Source organism: Marmota flaviventris, chromosome 4, assembly GCF_047511675.1.
Source record: "Marmota flaviventris isolate mMarFla1 chromosome 4, mMarFla1.hap1, whole genome shotgun sequence".
NCBI lineage: Eukaryota > Metazoa > Chordata > Mammalia > Rodentia > Sciuridae > Marmota > Marmota flaviventris.
The window spans coordinates 79,045,689-79,065,134 of record NC_092501.1 but is presented as its reverse complement, the minus strand read 5'-3'; the positions used below and the strand labels follow the sequence as shown (position 1 = coordinate 79,065,134).

At 35.9% G+C, this 19,446-nt stretch overlaps 1 protein-coding gene across 2 annotated transcripts in view; it reads left to right on the top strand.

The window, feature by feature from the left end:
- The first annotated feature begins 1,181 nt into the window (after nucleotides 1-1,181).
- Bms1 (BMS1 ribosome biogenesis factor) overlaps nucleotides 1,182-19,446 on the top strand; it is a 58,297-nt gene continuing 40,032 nt past the window's right edge. The window contains exons 1-13 of one of the 2 annotated variants that reach the window (XM_071611301.1): nucleotides 1,182-1,293; nucleotides 2,260-2,462; nucleotides 3,369-3,559; nucleotides 4,569-4,648; nucleotides 6,951-7,139; nucleotides 7,712-7,854; nucleotides 7,956-8,077; nucleotides 8,459-8,652; nucleotides 9,345-9,484; nucleotides 11,981-12,738; nucleotides 12,955-13,056; nucleotides 13,943-14,094; nucleotides 18,238-18,319. In XM_071611301.1, coding sequence (XP_071467402.1) covers nucleotides 2,287-2,462; nucleotides 3,369-3,559; nucleotides 4,569-4,648; nucleotides 6,951-7,139; nucleotides 7,712-7,854; nucleotides 7,956-8,077; nucleotides 8,459-8,652; nucleotides 9,345-9,484; nucleotides 11,981-12,738; nucleotides 12,955-13,056; nucleotides 13,943-14,094; nucleotides 18,238-18,319 — 2,329 coding nt within the window. In that variant the 5' untranslated portion in view covers nucleotides 1,182-1,293; nucleotides 2,260-2,286. Of the gene's footprint in view, nucleotides 1,367-2,259; nucleotides 2,463-3,368; nucleotides 3,560-4,568; nucleotides 4,649-6,950; nucleotides 7,140-7,711; nucleotides 7,855-7,955; nucleotides 8,078-8,458; nucleotides 8,653-9,344; nucleotides 9,485-11,980; nucleotides 12,739-12,954; nucleotides 13,057-13,942; nucleotides 14,095-18,237; nucleotides 18,320-19,446 lie in introns of both variants that reach the window. The other variant, XM_027947903.3, reaches the window with a different exon arrangement.

Genomic DNA, 19,446 nt, shown 5'->3' with positions numbered 1-19,446 from the left:
AGGATGAAACAATGAACAGGAAGTAAGAACAGATTGGAGGTGCTGGTAAAGTAATAGAAATTTTGGTTCAGGGCAATAGATGAGGTAGCCTGGAAAGATAGGAGGTAGTGGTGCAGATTAGAATGCCACAGGGGTTGCAGTCCTCATATCTGTCAAGTATGATGGGATGAAGGCGGGGAGTGAGAAGCTAAGGTAAGGCAGAGTACAAGAATATGCTTCCTGGGCCCAAGAAGATGTTAGAAGGATCATCTACCTGTGTACTGAAGTCTCCAAGAAGAAAGAGGGAATAATGTTGGAGGAGTTAAAACATTCCAAGCTCTTCATATATAAGGGGAGTATGTGTCATGTTAGCCTCCCCAGAACAGCACAGAGTGTAAAGTGCAGGGTGAATATCTGTAAATGCTGAGTCTGACAAGCTCACTGTGAAATGAAATGGAGTATGGGGGTCTCTATTATTAGAGTGAGCCTAGTTATGTGGCATAGAATTGAATCCCCAGGTGTACTGGTGCAATCATATTGAAAAGAAACCCTGCAAGACAAGAGGAAGATACATCCTCTGACCAAACTTTCTAAGTTTAGCTGAGACCAGGATTAAAGGGACTCAAAGACATTTCCTCAGGAATGGGTATGGCAAAGCTGTGCACAAAGACAATTGCAGAATGCTGCATTCCTTCAAGGAAAATCCTTTTTTTCCAAAAAGAAGGGCGAAGCAATTCAGGCCGGGGCCGTTTATCCTTGTTCTGAGAGTCTATCGGTCCCGGCAAAAGAGGGCAATAGAGATCCAAAGAACTCGAGGAATCCTTCCCTGGCTCTGCCGTCTCTAAGGACAATGAAGTGGACGCCAAAGGAGTGAAAAGTCCATTCAGTGAGTCGGCGGCTGTGGGACTCAAGGCTTTCGAAGGGTACTGACACGGTGACTAGGTGGACTAAATGTACCCACTTCCGCCTTTCGTATAGCACTGTAGCCCTGGCCTTTGTCTGGGATTCAAGCACGCGCGACATCCTCCACTCCGCACTGACACGGCGGGACTTGCGGTTCAGCAGAGTTTCGCCCGGGCGGGGGATTCGTTGGGCGGGGCGGAGCGCGGCTGGGTGGAAAGAACCGCGCAGACGGCGCTTGCGCTCACACTCAGCCAATCACAAGACTTCCTTCCGGCATTTTCCTCTGAAATTGGTCCCTCTGTAGATATCTTTCTTCTGTTTCTTGTTTTCCACCCGAGAGCCAGCGGGTGGTGCGAATTTCCGTTTCCGGTGGCGTCCATGTGGAGCTGAGGAGTAGCAGTTGTGAACCCGGTAACCGCCGCGGGTTCGGGTCGACGAGTTTGAGGGCTCTGGGTCTCTGGGAGGATACTGAGTCGAGATCGTGGTACGGTTCCCCCGGGCAGTCTTGTGCTCTGAGGTCATTGAGGAATGGCGGAGTGAATTTGGCAAAAATCCCGGACCAGGAGGGAAGGTGGCAGGGAATGGTAGTTTCGTGGCAGGATGGTCCCAGCGGCGACCTAGAGTTTATCCAGCTTTCCAAAAAAAAAAAAAAAAAAAAGAGGGAGGTAGGAGGGAGCCCGTACAAGTAGGATAAAATTTACTTCTCTGGCAGTTAGAAAATATGCTCGTCTAGCACATGCAATTGGACGGCCATTAAAATATTTTAGACGTTTTAGTTTAAGTTAGAAATTAAAATTTTAGTTTAAGTTAGAAAACCATAAAATCAGTTGATGTCTAGGCTTGAGCTGTCCAGTATGTTAGCCACTAGCCGCATATACCTAATTAAATTTGGAATTAAATTTATTAAAATTTAGATTCTTTTTTTTTTCCAGTTTCCCTAAGTATATTTTCCCATACAGTAAAACTTGTGGCTTACTGTATGGGGAAATACAGATAGAGAATCTTTTCTTTCTTTTTTTTTTTTTTTTTTTTTGTGGTGCTGGGGATTGAACCCAGGCACTCTACCAACTGAGCTATATTCCCAACCCATCTTTATACAGGAGTGGACACCTCTGATATTGACAGGACACTTAAGATGAATAAAATTTAACAAACATAAACGGTATCCTTAGCAGAGATAACTGTTGTGATTTATGGCGTAACCGAGAGAAATGAAATAGAGGGTGGTATTAAGTAGTTTCTGCACCTGTTGGTTGAATAAATGCATCATCTTTTCATAAAGAAATAAGTGGAATTAACTGTACAGGCACACCCCTGCCCACCTCCTTGCCTTCATTGTAAAATACTTCCCCCACCTTTCCATCCCATTCTGTATAGTTATTTGTGAGTTGATAAATAGCCACTATGGAGTCGAAGGATCAGAAGAAACACAGAAAGAAACACAGTGGGCCCAAAGCTGAGAAGAAAAAGAAACGGCATCTGCAGGATCTTCAACTTGGAGATGAAGATGATGCCCGGAAGAGAAACCCCAAAGCTTTTGCAGTTCAATCTGCTGTGCGGATGGCTAGATCCTTTCACAGGTATGTTTCTCTGAATTCTAGTGGTTCTTCTATTCTTTCTTAGGTGGTGGGAGACAATATTTGGCTTTCTGAGCTTTGAAAGACACCTGCATGCCATGTCTTACTAAAACATGAGAAGCCTTTCCCATAGAAGCAGCCTTGCCTCCAGCATCTGCCCACTGTGGTTATTTTTGCCCAAGAAAAAAGAATTTACAGAATTTAATTTATAATTTTTTTCCCTAAGTTTTAACAATCTGATGTTATGTGCATTTCCCCCTAAAAAATTTTTACATAATTCTAAAATTGTAACATTAATACTAAAGTAGCTTTATTTAGGGAATCCTTATTGAATGCCCACCAGTGTTTTTAAAACATTATTTAATCAAATCTATCAACAGCCTTAACAGATTAAGAATTATTTTTGTCCTTAATGAATAAGAAAACAGGTTTTACCTCCTCCATCACATAACCAGTAAATACAACAGTCAAATTGATCTCCAAAACCTCTGCTTTTATTTGTTATGACACACTGCCTTAGTGTTTATCTTTTGTTTTCTTTTAAACTATTAAATTTAACTCTTAAAACGATCAGATTTAAGATGTATTTAATTTTCAACTCACTTTACTTTTTTAAAAATTTTTTAGTTGTCTGTCGATGGATCTTTATGTGGTACTGAGAATTGAACTAGTGCCTCACACACTTTATCACCGAGTTACAATCTCAGCCCCTCAACTCACTTTACTTTTGAAGTCATCCTGTTACATCTTTACTGAAAGCAGTTACTTTGCTTGGGGTGAGAAGTTAATAAGTTAACAACAAGTTAATTGTATCCATGTATTTTTTTCTGTTCTCTCTATAAAATCTGTACTTAACAAAGTTCTAACCTTTATTATTTTGAAAGTGAATTAATTTATTTTTACAAATAGGACTCAGGATTTAAAGATCAAAAAGCATCACATTCCAGTGGTTGATCGAACTCCACTAGAGCCCCCACCAATAGTGGTAGTGGTGATGGGACCTCCAAAAGTTGGAAAGAGCACTTTGATACAGTGCCTCATTCGGAATTTTACCAGGCAAAAGTTGACTGAAATCAGAGGCCCTGTAACGATTGTGTCAGGTAGGTTTTGCTGCCACATAGCAGGGGTTGTCACCTGAGTGACATACATATCTTTTTGTTTTCTTGAGTAGAAATTGTTAAAGTAATATTGTCACATTGTATTCTTTCTTTTGTGCTGATTTGATTGTAGCTTCAGAAAAGGATAGGTTCCTAGAGATAATGATATATGTGTACACCTTACCTGATTGCTCTGTTAGGTTTGCCAAGTGTTCCTTGGAAAGGCTTAGCAGGCTTAGGTAGGCTGGTCAGGTAACCATGGGCATTTTTTTTTAACAGGTAGTAAATACCACTGTGCACATGCACACCCACTTTCCCTCTTAAAATTCATTCTTGTGGAAGTGAAAGATATTTTCTTTTTTCCCTTTGATACTTTGGAGTGATAGTGAATTTTCCAAGTGGAAAATAAAATAGCAATGGTAGAATCTGAAGTGTCTTGCAACAATAATATAGTTAGGCCTTTTTTTTTTTAATATTTATTTTTTAGTTGTAGTTGGACACAATACCTTTATTTTATTTATTTATTTTCATGTGGTGTTGAGGATCAAACTCAGGGCTTCGCATTTGCTAGGCAAGCAGTTCTGCTGAGCCACAACAACCCCAGCCCTAGTCAGGCCTTTTAACTGGAAAATAATCATTGTTCCATGGATTTTTCTGTTGCATTAGATTTGAGGATGTTTTAACTGTAGTGATCAAGTTAGAGTAATTGGCTAAACTACAGGATCATAGTTATCATGAACTCTGTCCAGTCACAATTTTATCTATTTGAACATTTTCATTTATCTGGGTAAACTTGGTATTATTTTAAAATTAAAGAGAGAACATGACAAATCAAGGTGGGATGTATTTTATTTTGCCAGTTTTCTCACATAAAAATGAACTTCTAGCATATTCTTATAAATGTACTTGTTATATTAATGGATACAGTTAAAGCATTATAATTAGTTAGTGAACTAATTAATTACCTTTTCAGGATTTTTTAAAAGTAATATGTTCATTTTTTTGCTTATAGGTAAAAAACGCAGACTCACCATTATTGAATGTGGGTGTGACATTAACATGATGATTGATCTGGCCAAAGTAGCCGATCTGGTAAGTTAATAGGGGCAGCCTGGGTTTCTGATGAAGATTTACAAAAAATGTCATAAGCTATTTATCCCATGTTGAAAGGGAGAATATTTTGTGATTATTAAATCAGTAAATGTGATTGAATTAATAATTGTTATTCTAATTATTACTAATAATTGTAATTATTGCTAATTGTTATGATAAAAATGGTATGCACTTGATTAAATGCATTTTAAGATCTAAAAGCAAACCACAGAATGGGGGGAAACTTTTAATGAACATAGCCAATAAAAGCTCATTAGTGTAAATATAAGTGTGTATGTGTGTGTGTACCTTTGTTCTTAGTGTTAGTGTTAGACCTTTGTTCTTAGTGATTATGGTAACATAAGTACATGGATTGCCCTAATGAAGCGGTCATAATTTATTAATGGAAAAACTAGACATTTAATAATAAGAATGTGGAAAACCATCTTCAATTGTATCTGGAAAGTGATAATGTTCACTATTTATGATACTCTGTTGACTGTCTTATAAACTAGCATGATAGGATGACATGACTGTTACTTTCTTTTTTTTCCCCCCAAATTCAGCTCTTTCTGGAGAATTGTTTATTGACAAAGATACAGATTTTGTCCTTTCCCCTAGGAAGACTCCTAAAATAATATTAAATACAAGTAACACAGATTTTTAAAACCAGGCCATTTTAATTTCAGAAAATTAAATAGCATCCCCATTTTGAACATGTAATGCTACCAATAGTAAAAATAAATATTTATTATCAACACAAAGTAGTATAAATTTACTAAACCTTGTGTTTTGAAATGATTGAATTAGTACTTTCCTAATTAAACATGCCTATTAAAAAAGAAGGCTTTTGTGTAAATCTTGTTAAGATTTTTTAAAAGGATCACACATTTGGTAAAATATTCAAAAGTGTACTGTAGGATTCAAACATTCATATTTTCTCTTTCTTGGCTCTGTCCCTGGTATCTTAGTTTACCTCAGAAGAGTATCTTTCCAGATACATTTAAACACATGTGTAACCATTTATAAACAAAAATGGTAGTTTATTATATAAATTACTCTGTGCTTTGCTTCGTCACATAATGTATGTGGATGTGTATAATCAGTAACTTTTATAGCTCAACCTTATTCTTTTTAATGTAGTATTCCTTCTATGGATGTACCATAATTTAACCTGGGACTTATGTTGATTATTCCACTCTGGGTTGTCAGAAAGCTTCCTAAGTCATGTGGAAAAGGCCTACATAATACATGGATTTGTGTATGAACATGCATATGTGGATATTGGGGGTATAATACAGATTTAGTTCACGCAGATGGCAGCTGAGTGACTGTTTGCTACCTTGTCTTCCTGATTTTACAACCAGCTACTTGTCTTTTGGTACACTGTGGGGTCAAATGGGTGTCAGGATATTCTAATATTTGATAGCCATCCTACCCATCTTTGCCTTGTTCCATTGTCATTGGAGAACTCTTCTTGCAGACTCTAGTCTGGTGTGTGCAGTGGCTGTGTGCCTGCTCACAACACTTAGTAACCTGCCTTTGTGTGATTTGTGCACACAAAGATAAGCCTTGTGAATGTTAGGCACATCCCATACCATTGAGCTACACCTCCTTACCTGTTTGTGTTTTTTGATATTTTTAGTTAGCTACAAAAAGATGAGAATAAAATAGAGTCAATTTATCAATTGAAAAAAATGATTTCTGAGTAATTGAATGATACCAGTTAACATGCAAGATAGAACTTTTCTGTTTCATACTTCCTAGCCAAAAAAAAAAAAAGGGTTGATATCCCCCCCCCCCCCCCCCCCATGAGACAATTGAAGCTGTTATCACTTTGCCCACTTTTTGGATGTTAAAGACAAGTGTTTGGCTTCCTTACAAAAAACTTCATTTCTTGAAGTCAGGATTTTTATAAAAGGGCCAAATTTGGCCCAGCTTTTTCTGAGTTCTTTCTCATATATTTGGATTTTTGAGATGTAAATTTACGTCCTGACAGGTATATCCAGTCAGAGGGTGCTTTCACTGTCAGAGTGCTTCCTAAGGGCCACTGAGTTGAGTCTAGTGCAGAAATCACATTTTCCTGCAAAGGGCTAAGGAATACGTATTTCATACAATTGCTATGGCTGCTATTTAACTCTGCAGTTGCAGTGCAAAAGCAACTGTAGATGGTATGTAGATGAATTAACGTGGCTATGTTCCAGTGGCACTTTAGATACATCAACAGGTGATGGACTGAATTTGGCCTGTGGGCTATGTTTTGCTTACCCCTGCTTTGAGAAATTTTATATTCTGTTTTTAGGTTCTCATGCTTATAGATGCCAGCTTTGGGTTTGAAATGGAAACATTTGAGTTTCTGAACATCTGTCAAGTACATGGCTTTCCTAAAATTATGGGAGTTCTTACCCACTTAGACTCCTTCAAGCATAATAAGCAACTGAAGAAGACAAAGAAGCGATTAAAACACAGATTCTGGACAGAAGTCTACCCGGTAGGAAGAGAAATTATTTGAATTAATCCTTTTAAAATATAACGAAGGGACATTAATAAACATCTTTATAGGCTTGGCTTCCTGAGTATCCTTTATGCATCTGTTCTCAGTCCCTGGACTATTTCCCTTCAGAGAATCTTTAATCTGGGCCCCTTATCATATTTCATTTGTCTCTGTTATCTGCCATAACAGGTAGTGTCTGTCTTATTTATGGGGTCATAATTTAAAGCACAGTAGAAGTTTTCCCTAATGAAGGACCAGGAACTGCAACTTTTGTCTTCCTTCTGTGACTCTTCAGTCAGAATCTTTTTTCTGCCTGGGAGTCTCATTGTCCTCTTTTTGCCATGCCCAGATAGATGCCACTACTTGACTGGAGAGCAGTCTCTTCCTACGTATCCCTTATACAACAAGTCCTGAAGAAGCCCAGGCAGGCTCTGCAAGCATGAGGATACTGGATTGCCAGTTTTCTCCCTTCTCAGGATTTTGTCTTATTTAGGGCCTTTATTTTGGCACCATATTGACCAGAATTTAACTGAAATTTAATTTTCATATATATTTTTTTTAATATTTAGGGTGCGAAACTGTTCTATCTTTCTGGAATGGTACATGGAGAATACCAGAACCAAGAGATTCACAATCTGGGCCGTTTTATTACAGTTATGAAGTTTAGGCCTCTCACATGGCAAACTTCTCATCCTTATATCTTGGCAGACAGGTAAAAATAAATGTAAACTTTTTCCCCCAGTCCATGTAAAATTTAAAGCTAAAAAGGTTAGTAAAACAAAACTGTAATAGTGCTTAGTTTTATTTTTCTAGGATGGAAGATTTGACAAACCCTGAAGATATCCGAACAAATATCAAATGTGACCGAAAGGTGTCTCTTTATGGTTATTTACGAGGAGCACACTTGAAAAATAAAAGCCAAGTTCACATGCCAGGTATCCTCTTTCTTGTAGAACTCTTGAGATGACTTCATTTCTCATGAAAATTGAAAAATGTCCAAACAATTCTGAGCTACTTTGCCATAACCTGGGTATGCATCAACTAGCAAATGTGTTAGTGGATGCTGGTGTCATCTAACTAGAAAGGTACAGTTCTACTATTGAATAATGCTCTTTACAGAATCCTAAGCCTTTAGACTATGGGACTTTTTTTTTTTAAATGGTTCTGGGGCTCGAACCTAGGGCCACATGCATGCTGGGGAAGCATTCTACCACTGAGCCACATCCCTAGCCCCAGTCTGTGGGACATTTTTACTTTAAGTTAATACTGGTTGATTTCTAGTCAGCTGAAGTCACTTCCTGGGTTCTGTCTTCTAGGTGTAGGAGATTTTGCTGTGAGTGATGTCAGTTTCCTCCCAGATCCCTGTGCTCTTCCTGAACAGCAGAAGAAGCGCTGTTTAAATGAAAAGGAGAAGCTGGTTTATGCACCTCTTTCTGGAGTTGGGGGTGTGCTGTATGACAAAGATGCTGTCTATGTTGACCTTGGTGGCAGCCATGGTTTTCAAGCATCGGTAAGAGGAGTCTTTACTCTGAACTCTTTCATTCTTTCTGAGCTGCTTTTTTTATGATAGTAATTAATGTATTTTGTTTTTATTTGTTGAAGCTTCTTCTCCTTATCCACACTTGTAATAAAGGTCCAAATGCATATTTTATATATGTAGAAGAACATCAGGCAGTTTCAGTTTACCAAGCAGAAAGGAAGAATCCTGACTTCCTATGGGCCAGTGTGGCACCTCTGTACAAACAAGTGTGTTTTTCCTCTCTTTTTGGTGTTTTTCTCATTCAGAATGATCTGGTTCTGTTTTTTGAGATTTTATTTTTAGTTTCGAAATGGGATTTTTATTGAGTTAAGATAGTGCTTTTCAGCCAGGCATGGTGGCACACACCTGTAATCCCAGCGACTTGGGAGGCTAAGACAGGAGGATTGCAAGTTCTAAGCCAGCCTTAGCAAAAAGCAAGGTACTAAACTCAGTGAGACCCTGTCTCTAAATAAAATACAAATAATAGTACTGGGGATGTGGCTCAGTGGTTGAGTGACCCTGAGTTAAACTTCTGGTGTCCCCCCCATCCCCCCACCCCCGGCAAATAAAGAACAGTGCTTCAGAAGCACTGGGACCTACGGTAACTATTTAGATGATATACTCTATGAACTTAGAAAATTTTAATGAAGGTGGGAATTAATTTCAAGTGTTATCTTTGACAGGAGGAGGCAGGACCCACCAGTGAATTGGTTCAAAGTCTTATCACCGCACATTCCACTATTGATGCCAAGATGGCTTTAAGCAGAGTGACACTTTTTTCTGATTCTAAACCTCTGGGGTCAGAGGAAATAGATAAACAAGGGTAAGCCTACTTTTTCTAGTTTTAATTATAACAATCATATTACCCATCGTTCTGCCATCATAACACAGTTTTTGTTTTGGTGAGATTCAATCCAGGTTATTTTGGTTTGCTTTGTATATGTGTGTGTTTTTCAGGTACAAGACATCACATGGAAGTATTTTCTCAAAATGAAATTCAGGATTTATTTTCAACAGAAAGAATCAGAATACTCATGAAATACCACAAAATCTTTTCTGTAGTTTTCTTTTAGAGACCTGAGTTCACTTAGCTTTCTTTTGGTGACTAAAATTCTAGAGCAGAATCAGGGAGCTTATTCATGTGCTATTCAGAGCCACACATTTTGTCTCTGAATGTTTTGCTTATATTGCATTGTATCTTTGTAAATGAGGTCCCCTAATGTTATGGCTCATTTGAATTATTCTTTAGACCCAGTAAGGAATTTATATACCTTCAAACATAGTGGGTATTTGCTAAACATTGGTTTTGTTGTATTGATTTATGCCTTTAATTAATCTGAAAATGATTGAGATTATCTAGTATATTATTTGTTCTAGTGTGTATAACTATTTAGCATCTATTAATACCTGACAGATTAAAAAGTGTTCACTAAGCCAATTTGGAAAGCAGTATGGAGATTCCTTGGAAAGCTGGGAATGGAACCACCATTTGACCCAGCTATTCCCCTTCTCGGACTATACCCAAAAGACCTAAAAAGAGCATACTACAGGGACACAGCCACATCAATGTTTATAGCAGCACAATTCACAATAGTTAGAATGTGGAACCAACCTAGATGCCCTTCAATAGATGAATGGATTAAAAAAATGTGGCATTTATACACAATGGAATATTACTCAGCACTGAAAAATAACAAGATCATGACATTTGCAGGCAAATGGATGGCATTAGAGCGGATTATGCTAAGTGAAGTTAGCCAATCCCTAAAAAACAAATGCCGAATATCTTCTCTGATATAAGGGGGGTGACTCAAAATGGGATAGGGAGGAAGAGCATGAGAAGACTACCACTAAATAGGGAAGAGAGATGGGAGAGAAAAAGAGGGAGAAGGGGAGTTGCACGGAAGATGGAAGGAGAACCTCATTGTTACACAGAATACATATATGATGTTGTGATGAGAAAAAGAAAAAAAAAGTGTGTCACATTAGATTGGATAGAGAAAGGATGGGAGAGGAGGGGAGGAGTAGGTGGGATAGGAAGGGCAGCAGAATAGAATAGACTATGATTGATGTATGTACATTCCATGTATGTATTATATGTCAAAATACATTCTGCTGTCATGTATGACCAAAAAAATAAATCATATGGTTAAAAAAAAAGTTCACTAAAACATTATTGTTATTATAATCTGTTGTAATTAACTGTTTTCATTTTTGTGTATTATTTTTGGCATCCATGTTTGTATGGGTGCTGTTTTTTAGCATATAGTTATAATACATGTAAATTTTTATTTCTAAATCCCAAATATTTCCTTGTTTATATAGTCTTGGTATAGTCATCGTTTTGTTACTATTGGTGTATTTTGACTTACTTATGGTGTGATTTAAATTGGTGTTTATTCATAGTTTTATATGTAGTACTACATTAAATAGCTTCATATAGTTTTTATTTTATTCTGTGGTTTTAGCATGTTAATGATTCTGTACCAGTTACAGCATAGGTCACTTGAAAATGGCAATTTTCTTAATCTGTCATTCTTTTACATGTATTTGCTGACATTCTTTTAACAAAAAGCTTTTACTTCTTTCTTTATTATTTCACTGTCACTGTTGATTAATGAACTTTTGTTTTTATTTCATGTGCTACTGTTTTATTGCTGTCATTATTCTTTCCAATGCCTATGTTATTAATAGATTAGATCACAGGAGCATTCAGTCTATCTCTGCTGTCCTTTTGGCACATCCCCATTAGTCTTTGAGCATGTCTTGCTTTCTGATACAAAAAGATGAACTAGGCTAATTTTGTTCTCCTTGGACCTGGAGTCAGCTATTTCCTTAAAGAGCATCTATATCTCGCTTAGAAATTTATCAGTCTTTCAAAAGATCTACTAAATATTAACTTCTGTTTGAATGCATTTTCTAAAAATTTAAATAAATAAATACATATATATATGTGTGTGTGTGTGTGAGATAATAATTTAATAAAATTTAGTTTGTACGTATAATTACATATTATATTGTGTGTGTGTATGTATATATATATATGTATGTATGTATATATATATACACATACAGGTTTAAAAAGGTTATCTCTTTTTTCCTTCCGTAAGTTCTTTGTAAGTGTGTTGTTAGAAAACTGTTCATGAGTTTGTTCATTAGCTATTCCAATGTTTATCAAATCATTTTTTCCTATGCTGTGTCATCTTAAACTTTTCCTTAACATTTTATATTTATTTGTATTTTTATTGGCTTTCTTATCATTTCTAGATTAGTCAATTACTGTACAAATTGTTATTTTGTATTTACTTGGTAATTATAGGCTGTGGATGCCAAAAGAAGAAAAGCAAATGGATGTGAAGACTGGTCGAGTGCGTCGCAAAGCTGTTTTTGGAGATAAGGAAGATGAGTCTGGAGATAGTGATGATGAAGATGATGAAATGTCTGAAAGTGACAGGTCAGAAAATGGCTCTAGTGATAGTGAAACAGAAGAGGAGAAAGATGATATTGAAATGACTAAGTATATGACTATTAAGGGTATCAAACGGCAGAAACTTGAGCAGGAGGAAGACAGTGAGGTGGATTTGCCAGCATTTGCTGATAGCGATGATGACCTCGAGAGGAGCTCAGGGGAAGAAGGGGAAGCAGAGGAAGCTGATGAAAGCAGTGAAGAAGACTCTTCTGCAGAAGAAGAGAGGGATGTTTTAGAATCGAAGGCTGTTGGAGAAGGTGGTGAAGCAAGACTATTGCCAGATACTCATTGCAATGACCATTTGACTCTAGAGAAGTCTTCACCAATTAAAAAAGCAGCCCTCACCACTTCTGATTCTGGTCATTGCACAGCTGAAGAGGCATTTCCTTCTGAAGATGTATCTGAAGAAAGCTCCTTACTCAGTTCAGAGGAGGAAGACCCAGAAAATGGAGGGGCTATTAGGGAAAAGCTTGCAAAACCTTTGCAAGTGGGCAGTGGGCAGAAACTGGAGTCTGAGAACATAATTGATGAGACCAGTGATATTGAAGATTTACTTAAAGAGGATGATGATTACAAGGAAGAAAATAACTATTCCATTGAAACTTCAGGTAAATAACTGTTCCATGATAACTTCAGATATGCTTAAATTTAATTGCTTTTTGAGACTTGGTACTTAAAATTGTTGCTGTCAGTAGAATAATAATACTGTTTGGAGATTTTGTTAACTGTTCAGATGTTATGGGTTTTAGAATGAATGAGTTGTGAACTTGAAGCAGCAAGGACAAGTATACAGATGTAACTGGATATTGACATTGACCTTTTAGGTGCCCTAAAGTGGAAGGAAGACCTTTCCAGGAAGGCAGCGGAGGCCTTTCTAAGGCAGCAACAAGCAACTCCAAACCTTCGAAAACTTATTTATGGGACAGGTAAAGAACTGTGATTCAGAGCTACAATGTTTTATTTTCTTAGATTATTTCTGAAGTGAGTATAAGGCAATTGGTCCATAATTCTTGGCTGTCACATTTTATATTTGGCAGATATTTTTAATAATTACCTCATGAAGACCACAAACTGGTCATACAAAATAGATTGATATGTTTGCCATAAAAATTATATTGGGGATACAGTCCATTTTATCATTTTATAAAGTGCTTCATGAGAAGTTTTGTGTAGAATATAATGCCAGGTAAATATTTCTGCCAGTAAATTTTTTTTTCCTTAGACTGAGAATCTTATGTAATGCATTCTGTTCTTCCTTTTGCCCTTCTTCTCTGATTGTGTTTTGTTAAACTTGTATGTTATTTTTGGAAAAAATAATGCAGAAACAAATATAAAATGGTGAGATTTACATTGTGCTTCCCCGTTGCTACATGATTGGACATTGGGCTTGGAGTATTGAATTGGAGAGTTGGTGTTTACTGAGTTTGATTTAGATTTTCTTTAAGGACTTTTAGTGACTAGAAACTCAACATTCCTCCCCAAAACTCTTCCATAATAATTTAAAGCTCGCCTTTAATTTCCTTTCTTTTCCCCAACCCCTAGTATTCTCACTGCTCAATGGTCTATTTGCTCCTGCATTGTAGGAGAGAAGAGTCCTCCAAATATGGAGTGTGGTGGTTTCCTGGGCTTTTCTTCATTTGTGACTGTCCTGCTCTTGGTAGCTGATTGACTCAGGGCCATCACCATACCTACCACAAACAGGGATTCCCAGTTCCCTGATTTCTGAGATGTGTGTCCTAACTGGTTGAAGATTCTGAGTCCTCTAGAGGTGAAGTGTTTGTTCTTACCTTTTCCTCTTGGTGCTGTCTTTAGTAACACAGGATAATGAAGATGAAGATACCCGAGAAGAGCTTGGAGGGTTGTTTCGTGTCAGCCAGCCTGACAGAGGGTGTAAACATAAGGCTGATTCTTTGGACTGTTCCAAATTTCTTGTGGAGGCACCCCATGATTGGGATTTAGAGGAGGTAAGGCTGAGTAATTATATTTAATTTAGGAAGGAATTAGGATTACTTAAGGTATAGCTGGGTGGCAGATCACTTGCCTAGCATCTGTGAGGCCCTGGTTTGATTTCTAACACCACACACACACACACACACACACACACACACACACAACTAGTAAAACAAAACAAATTATAATGAAAGAATCAGGAATTTGTCCTAGAAGAGCATTATCTGATTTTAGTATTGCTTATTTGTTGTTGGCCTCTTACTTTTATGAGTTAAAACAGGTCATTTTAAAAAATATTATAGTGGATATTTTATACATTCTGAGTGATTACATAAGTTCTGAATTTAGTTAACGTTTGTCATAGAGAAAAAATGTTCAACTTACAGTGTGAATAGTAACATTACTCTTTCTTTGAAGCATTGTATACAAATTTTTATACATTTGAAATATTTTGTGTGTTATGAGGATATACTTAGTGTTCTAAGTTTACATTTATGGTTTTTGCTCTGTGAAACTGATGAATGTTCTTCCCCCAGTTCACCTGATAGTATTCTTCTATGCCAATTTATAGGAAACCCAGAGAAGACAGCCTGATTGAGTGCACACAGGGAAGCAGTGCAATCCAGAATCTGTGAAATTCTACATATCAGTTACTTGGTGTCTTCAACAAATAAAATGTAAGGAAGGAGATGGGATGAGGGAGAATTGCAGATTGAGAGATTCAAATGACAGATAAAAACAGCACTAAAAACGAAGTGAAGCTATACTGCAGTGTTTACTGTTGCAAACTTTGAGGATGAAATTATGAAGAAAAGGAAATAATCACAAGTCTGGATGTGGTTTCTTCCACAAAAGGAAGGAGACTATGTATGACAGGGCTGGAATTATACTGGAATTTATTTGGTTCTCAAACTTACCAAGGCTTAATCTCAGATTCCCCCTGGCCCCCACCTTATTCTCTCTTTTTTGGAATGTTTTTTAGATCTTCCCAAGGCTGGCTTCCTATCATTCAGTTTGATTGTTGTTGTTTTTTATTTTTTTAAATCAGTTTTTAGAATGATTCTCCAAAGGTGATTATTTTAAAAATTTAATGTTAAGAAGTCATGGACTTACAAAGAGTTGGTTTGCTTCCATTCTATTGTACTGGTTATCTTTACTGATGATCATACCTTTAATTAAGTAAAAATTTAAACAATTTAGTTTAAATAGTCAACATCGTTACAGTTATAGGCAAAGCATCTAGAAATTTGATAGGATTTAGGTTTGATTTGCTTAAATGTCACCTCATATTACTGTATTATATATCACTGAATGAAATTTTGTTTAACCATTTTTATTGGTAAAACTTAATAGAGATTGAAAAAAGCATGTAAAAATATTGTTTAACAGTGAATTCTTAGAAGGTGAATACTCCTGTGGCCACCACTTGGGTCAAGAAATCAAGTTTTGCTGCTCTCCAGTATGACTACCCCTGTTGTATTCTCCTTCCTTTTGTGGAGGGAACCACATCCAGACTCACAATTTTTCCTTTTCTTTCCAATTTCATTCTCAAAGTTTGCATCACTAAACATAGTTTAGTTTCACTTGGCTTTTAGTGTTGTTTTTATCTGTCATTTAAATCTCAATCTGTAATCCTTCTGCTTTCCATGACTTATTTTCCTTACATTTTATTTGTTGAAGAAGCCATGTGTTGATATACAGAATTTCTCATTCTGGATTTTGTGGATTGTATTTATTGCATCCCTCTGTGCACTTAATCAGGCTCTCCTCCTCTGGGTTTTCGATAAATCATATCATTAAGAACTTTCTGTCATGATTGAAATGCTCTGTGCATGACTGTCCAGTGTGTCTACTTGTGGCTATCCAGCACTTTAAATGTGGCTACTGAGTAGAAGAATGTAGAAGAATTACATTTTTGTGTTCAATCCTTTTTTTTTCTTCTTCTTCTTTTGCAGTGCTGGGGATTGAACCCAGAGCCTCATGCATGCTAGGCAAGTGTTACACTATTGAGCTACATCTCCAGCCTTTTTAATTAAGTAAAAGATTAAATTTAATGAAGACTAAATAAACTAATTAGATGAGTTTAAATAGCTACATGGTTATAGCTACCTTAAAGACAAAATAGTCTATAAATTTGACAGAATTTAAGTTTTTATTTTTTGGTAGCCCCATTTCCTATGTGGTAACATTTTTTTCATTAGAAAGCAAAGTCTGGCTGGCTTTTTCTCCTTGATGTTAGCAGTGTAGTGCCTGGGACCATTAATTACTTAAGGCTGTGATATGGAGATTCAGTTATTTCTCTTTACTAGCTGGAATAATTATATAAAGAAAGACTGACCCTTACCTACTATTGGGTTACCTGTTTTTAAAATGCTTGCTTTTTTTGTTGTTTTGTTGTTGATCAATTTTTAGAGTGATTCTCCAAAGGTAATTTTTTTCTTTTTTTGTGTGTGTGGGAGGGGTTAATGGGAATTGAACTCAGGGGCATTTTACCACTGAGCTCATCTCAACCTTTTTTATTTTTTATTTTGAGGCTAAAGCTGACCTTGAACTTGTGGTCCTCCTTTGTAAGCCTCCTGAGTCATTGGGATTACAGGCATGCACTACTGGGCCTGGCAACTTTTATTTATTTATTTTTTAATATTATTAAGTCATGAATTTAAATATAGTTGATGTGCTTCATTCTTTATTGATGTTCATACTTATACTCTTTGTGACCCATGGAAGACTCTTAATATTGGCTTTATATTTAACATGCTCTTAGTTTTCTTAGTTGGCCTCTTTGCTTTCTGATGGGTCTAGTATTTTGTTCATTTCTGATGCCAGATGTGGAATCAACCATAAGTGGTAATTTATTTTAGTAGAAAATGGTATTTTAACATAACAATCTCATCATAAAAAAGCTTATTACTGTGAGTTGGTCATTGTTTCAAGGTCATCCCAGTGGCTAGAGCTAGAATTCATACAAAGATTTTCAGTTCGTTTTAGGATTGCATCTTATGTCTATATCCATTGTCCACTGGAGAATTATCCCCTGGCTGAGTCTGAAGTTTTTAAAATTTAAAAATGATATCATTATTCATTTGATTTGTCCCTTATTGCACACAAAACAATGTCAGAATAGTATCACATTACTATTAATACGATTATAGAAAAATATTCTTCCTCTCATATATTCACTTCTCTTTCAAAAGTGTATGAGCTATTTACATGCCTACCAGCAGTGTTTGTGAGTTCTGATTTATTCAAATCATCACCAATGCTTGTTATTATCTGTGTTTTTGAGTATAGCCATCTTCGAAGGTGCAAAGAGGTATCTCACTGTTGTATTGATTTCCCAGATAGCTAATTAGGTCAAACATTATTTCAAGTGCATATTGGCCATTTGTGTATATACTTTGAAGAAATAATCTGTTGGTGGGGTTTTTGTTTTGTTTTGTTTTTTTTGATACTAGGGATTGAACCCAGAGGCACTCAACCACTTCAATCACTGAGCCTCATTCCCAGTCTTGACCCCGCAGTGTGCCCTTTTTATTGAAATTTTTTGAAACAAGATTTCTCTAAATTGCTTAGGGCCTTACTAAGTTGTGGAGGCTGGCACTTGTGATTATCCTGTCTCAGTCTCCCAAGCCACTGCAATTCCAGGTGTGCATCACTATGACTGGCTTGTTCATATTTTTGGCCTATTTTTAATATTGGGTTGTTTATTGAAATAATTGTTTATATATTCTGGATACCAGTCATTTATCAGATACATGGTCTGCAAATATTTTCTCCCATTCTATAAGAATTATGTTTTTAGACAAAGTAACTTTGTGGTAACAAATAGCAAGACCAACTTGTAAAATGCTCTCACTGCATTGCCTTAGAAACATTAGTACACTTTGCAAATTAAAACTGTAAATATCAGTTGCTTATGAGGTCAGTAGACTAATAGTACTTACCCTTTCTGCTGTTTACTGTTGTAACCTTTGTGTTTTACCTCTTTGGTTATACTGTCAATGTCAGAAGTAATCTTACAGACCCACTTAGATGAGAATATCCATGAAAGTACTTTTAAGTATTTAAAAGCAAGTTGTTGCCTAGTGTTTCTCAACAGCAGTTGTTTTGTTGAGTGATTAGAACACATCAACTAAGTGCTGTCTTTTCTATATAAGGTAATGAACAGTATTAAAGATTGCTTTGTGACTGGGAAGTGGGAAGAGGATAAAGATGCAGCCAAGATATTAGCAGATGATGGTAAGTAAGGGCTACATTTTTTTTAATGTCTTAAATTATAGTCAAGTTGAAAATAATAGTTGTGAATGCATTGGGGTGCACTCCCAGAAGTTATGGGTGATACACTGGTTTTTCCTTTCATGATGATTTTCTTTTCTCCCCTTGGCTAATCAGTTTGTTAGTTATGGACCCTAAAGAAAAGTGAAGAATTTTCTGTCAATTTTATTAAAAGTAGATTTTTGTGTATGAAATATGTAACATTTATATTTGTCTTTTGATCATTTGGAAAATTTTGAATAAAAAGTACCTGTCAGTACCATGCTACTCTAGAATTCCACTAACCTTAAAAAAACTTTTTAACCTTCTGAGATGTTTCTGTCTAGTCATTTAAGAATTATAGAAGTGTGTGTGTGTGTGTGTGTGTGTGTGTGTAAACTTTAATTATAAATATACATAATAAGTTTTACCATTAAATGTTTTCAAAGATTTCATTTTTATGATATAAATATGATACTATAATCCAAGTCAATTTTGTTGACATTTAGCAATTTTGTACTTTGTTCATACTATAAAGAACTCTTCAATGGATATCTTCAAATTAACTCTTGGTTCATGTTTTGTTTTCGTAAGATAGATTCATAAATGTTAGAATTGATTTGTTTTTATGGATCACAGTTACAAATTGATTTTTAGAAAGTCATTCTTATTTATGTGTCTGAGCAGTACATCTACTGCTTTCATTAAGCGCCGAATAGCATCTATAAAAATTTTTGTTAAATTCGGTTTCTTAAATTACTCTTAAGTAAGCAGTTTTGTATAACTCTTTATATTTTTACTGATTTATAATACCCTTCACTTATTTCAAATTATTTTGTTTATTGTCAGTTAATTTTAAGATTTTGTTTAATGTTACAATAAATTTATTTCAAAATATTATATAGTTAAATCTGTTAGTCTTTTGGGAGGGAAATTATTTTCATTAACTCATTAAGTCCCAAGTTTTGAATTCTGTGACTGTTTCAGTAAAATTGATAGGTTCATTAAAATAGGTTGGAAATCATAATCTACAACTTATGTATACTATAAATGTAATATTGCTATATTATCATATTATGTAACTGTACATATAATATTATATGATTATGTAT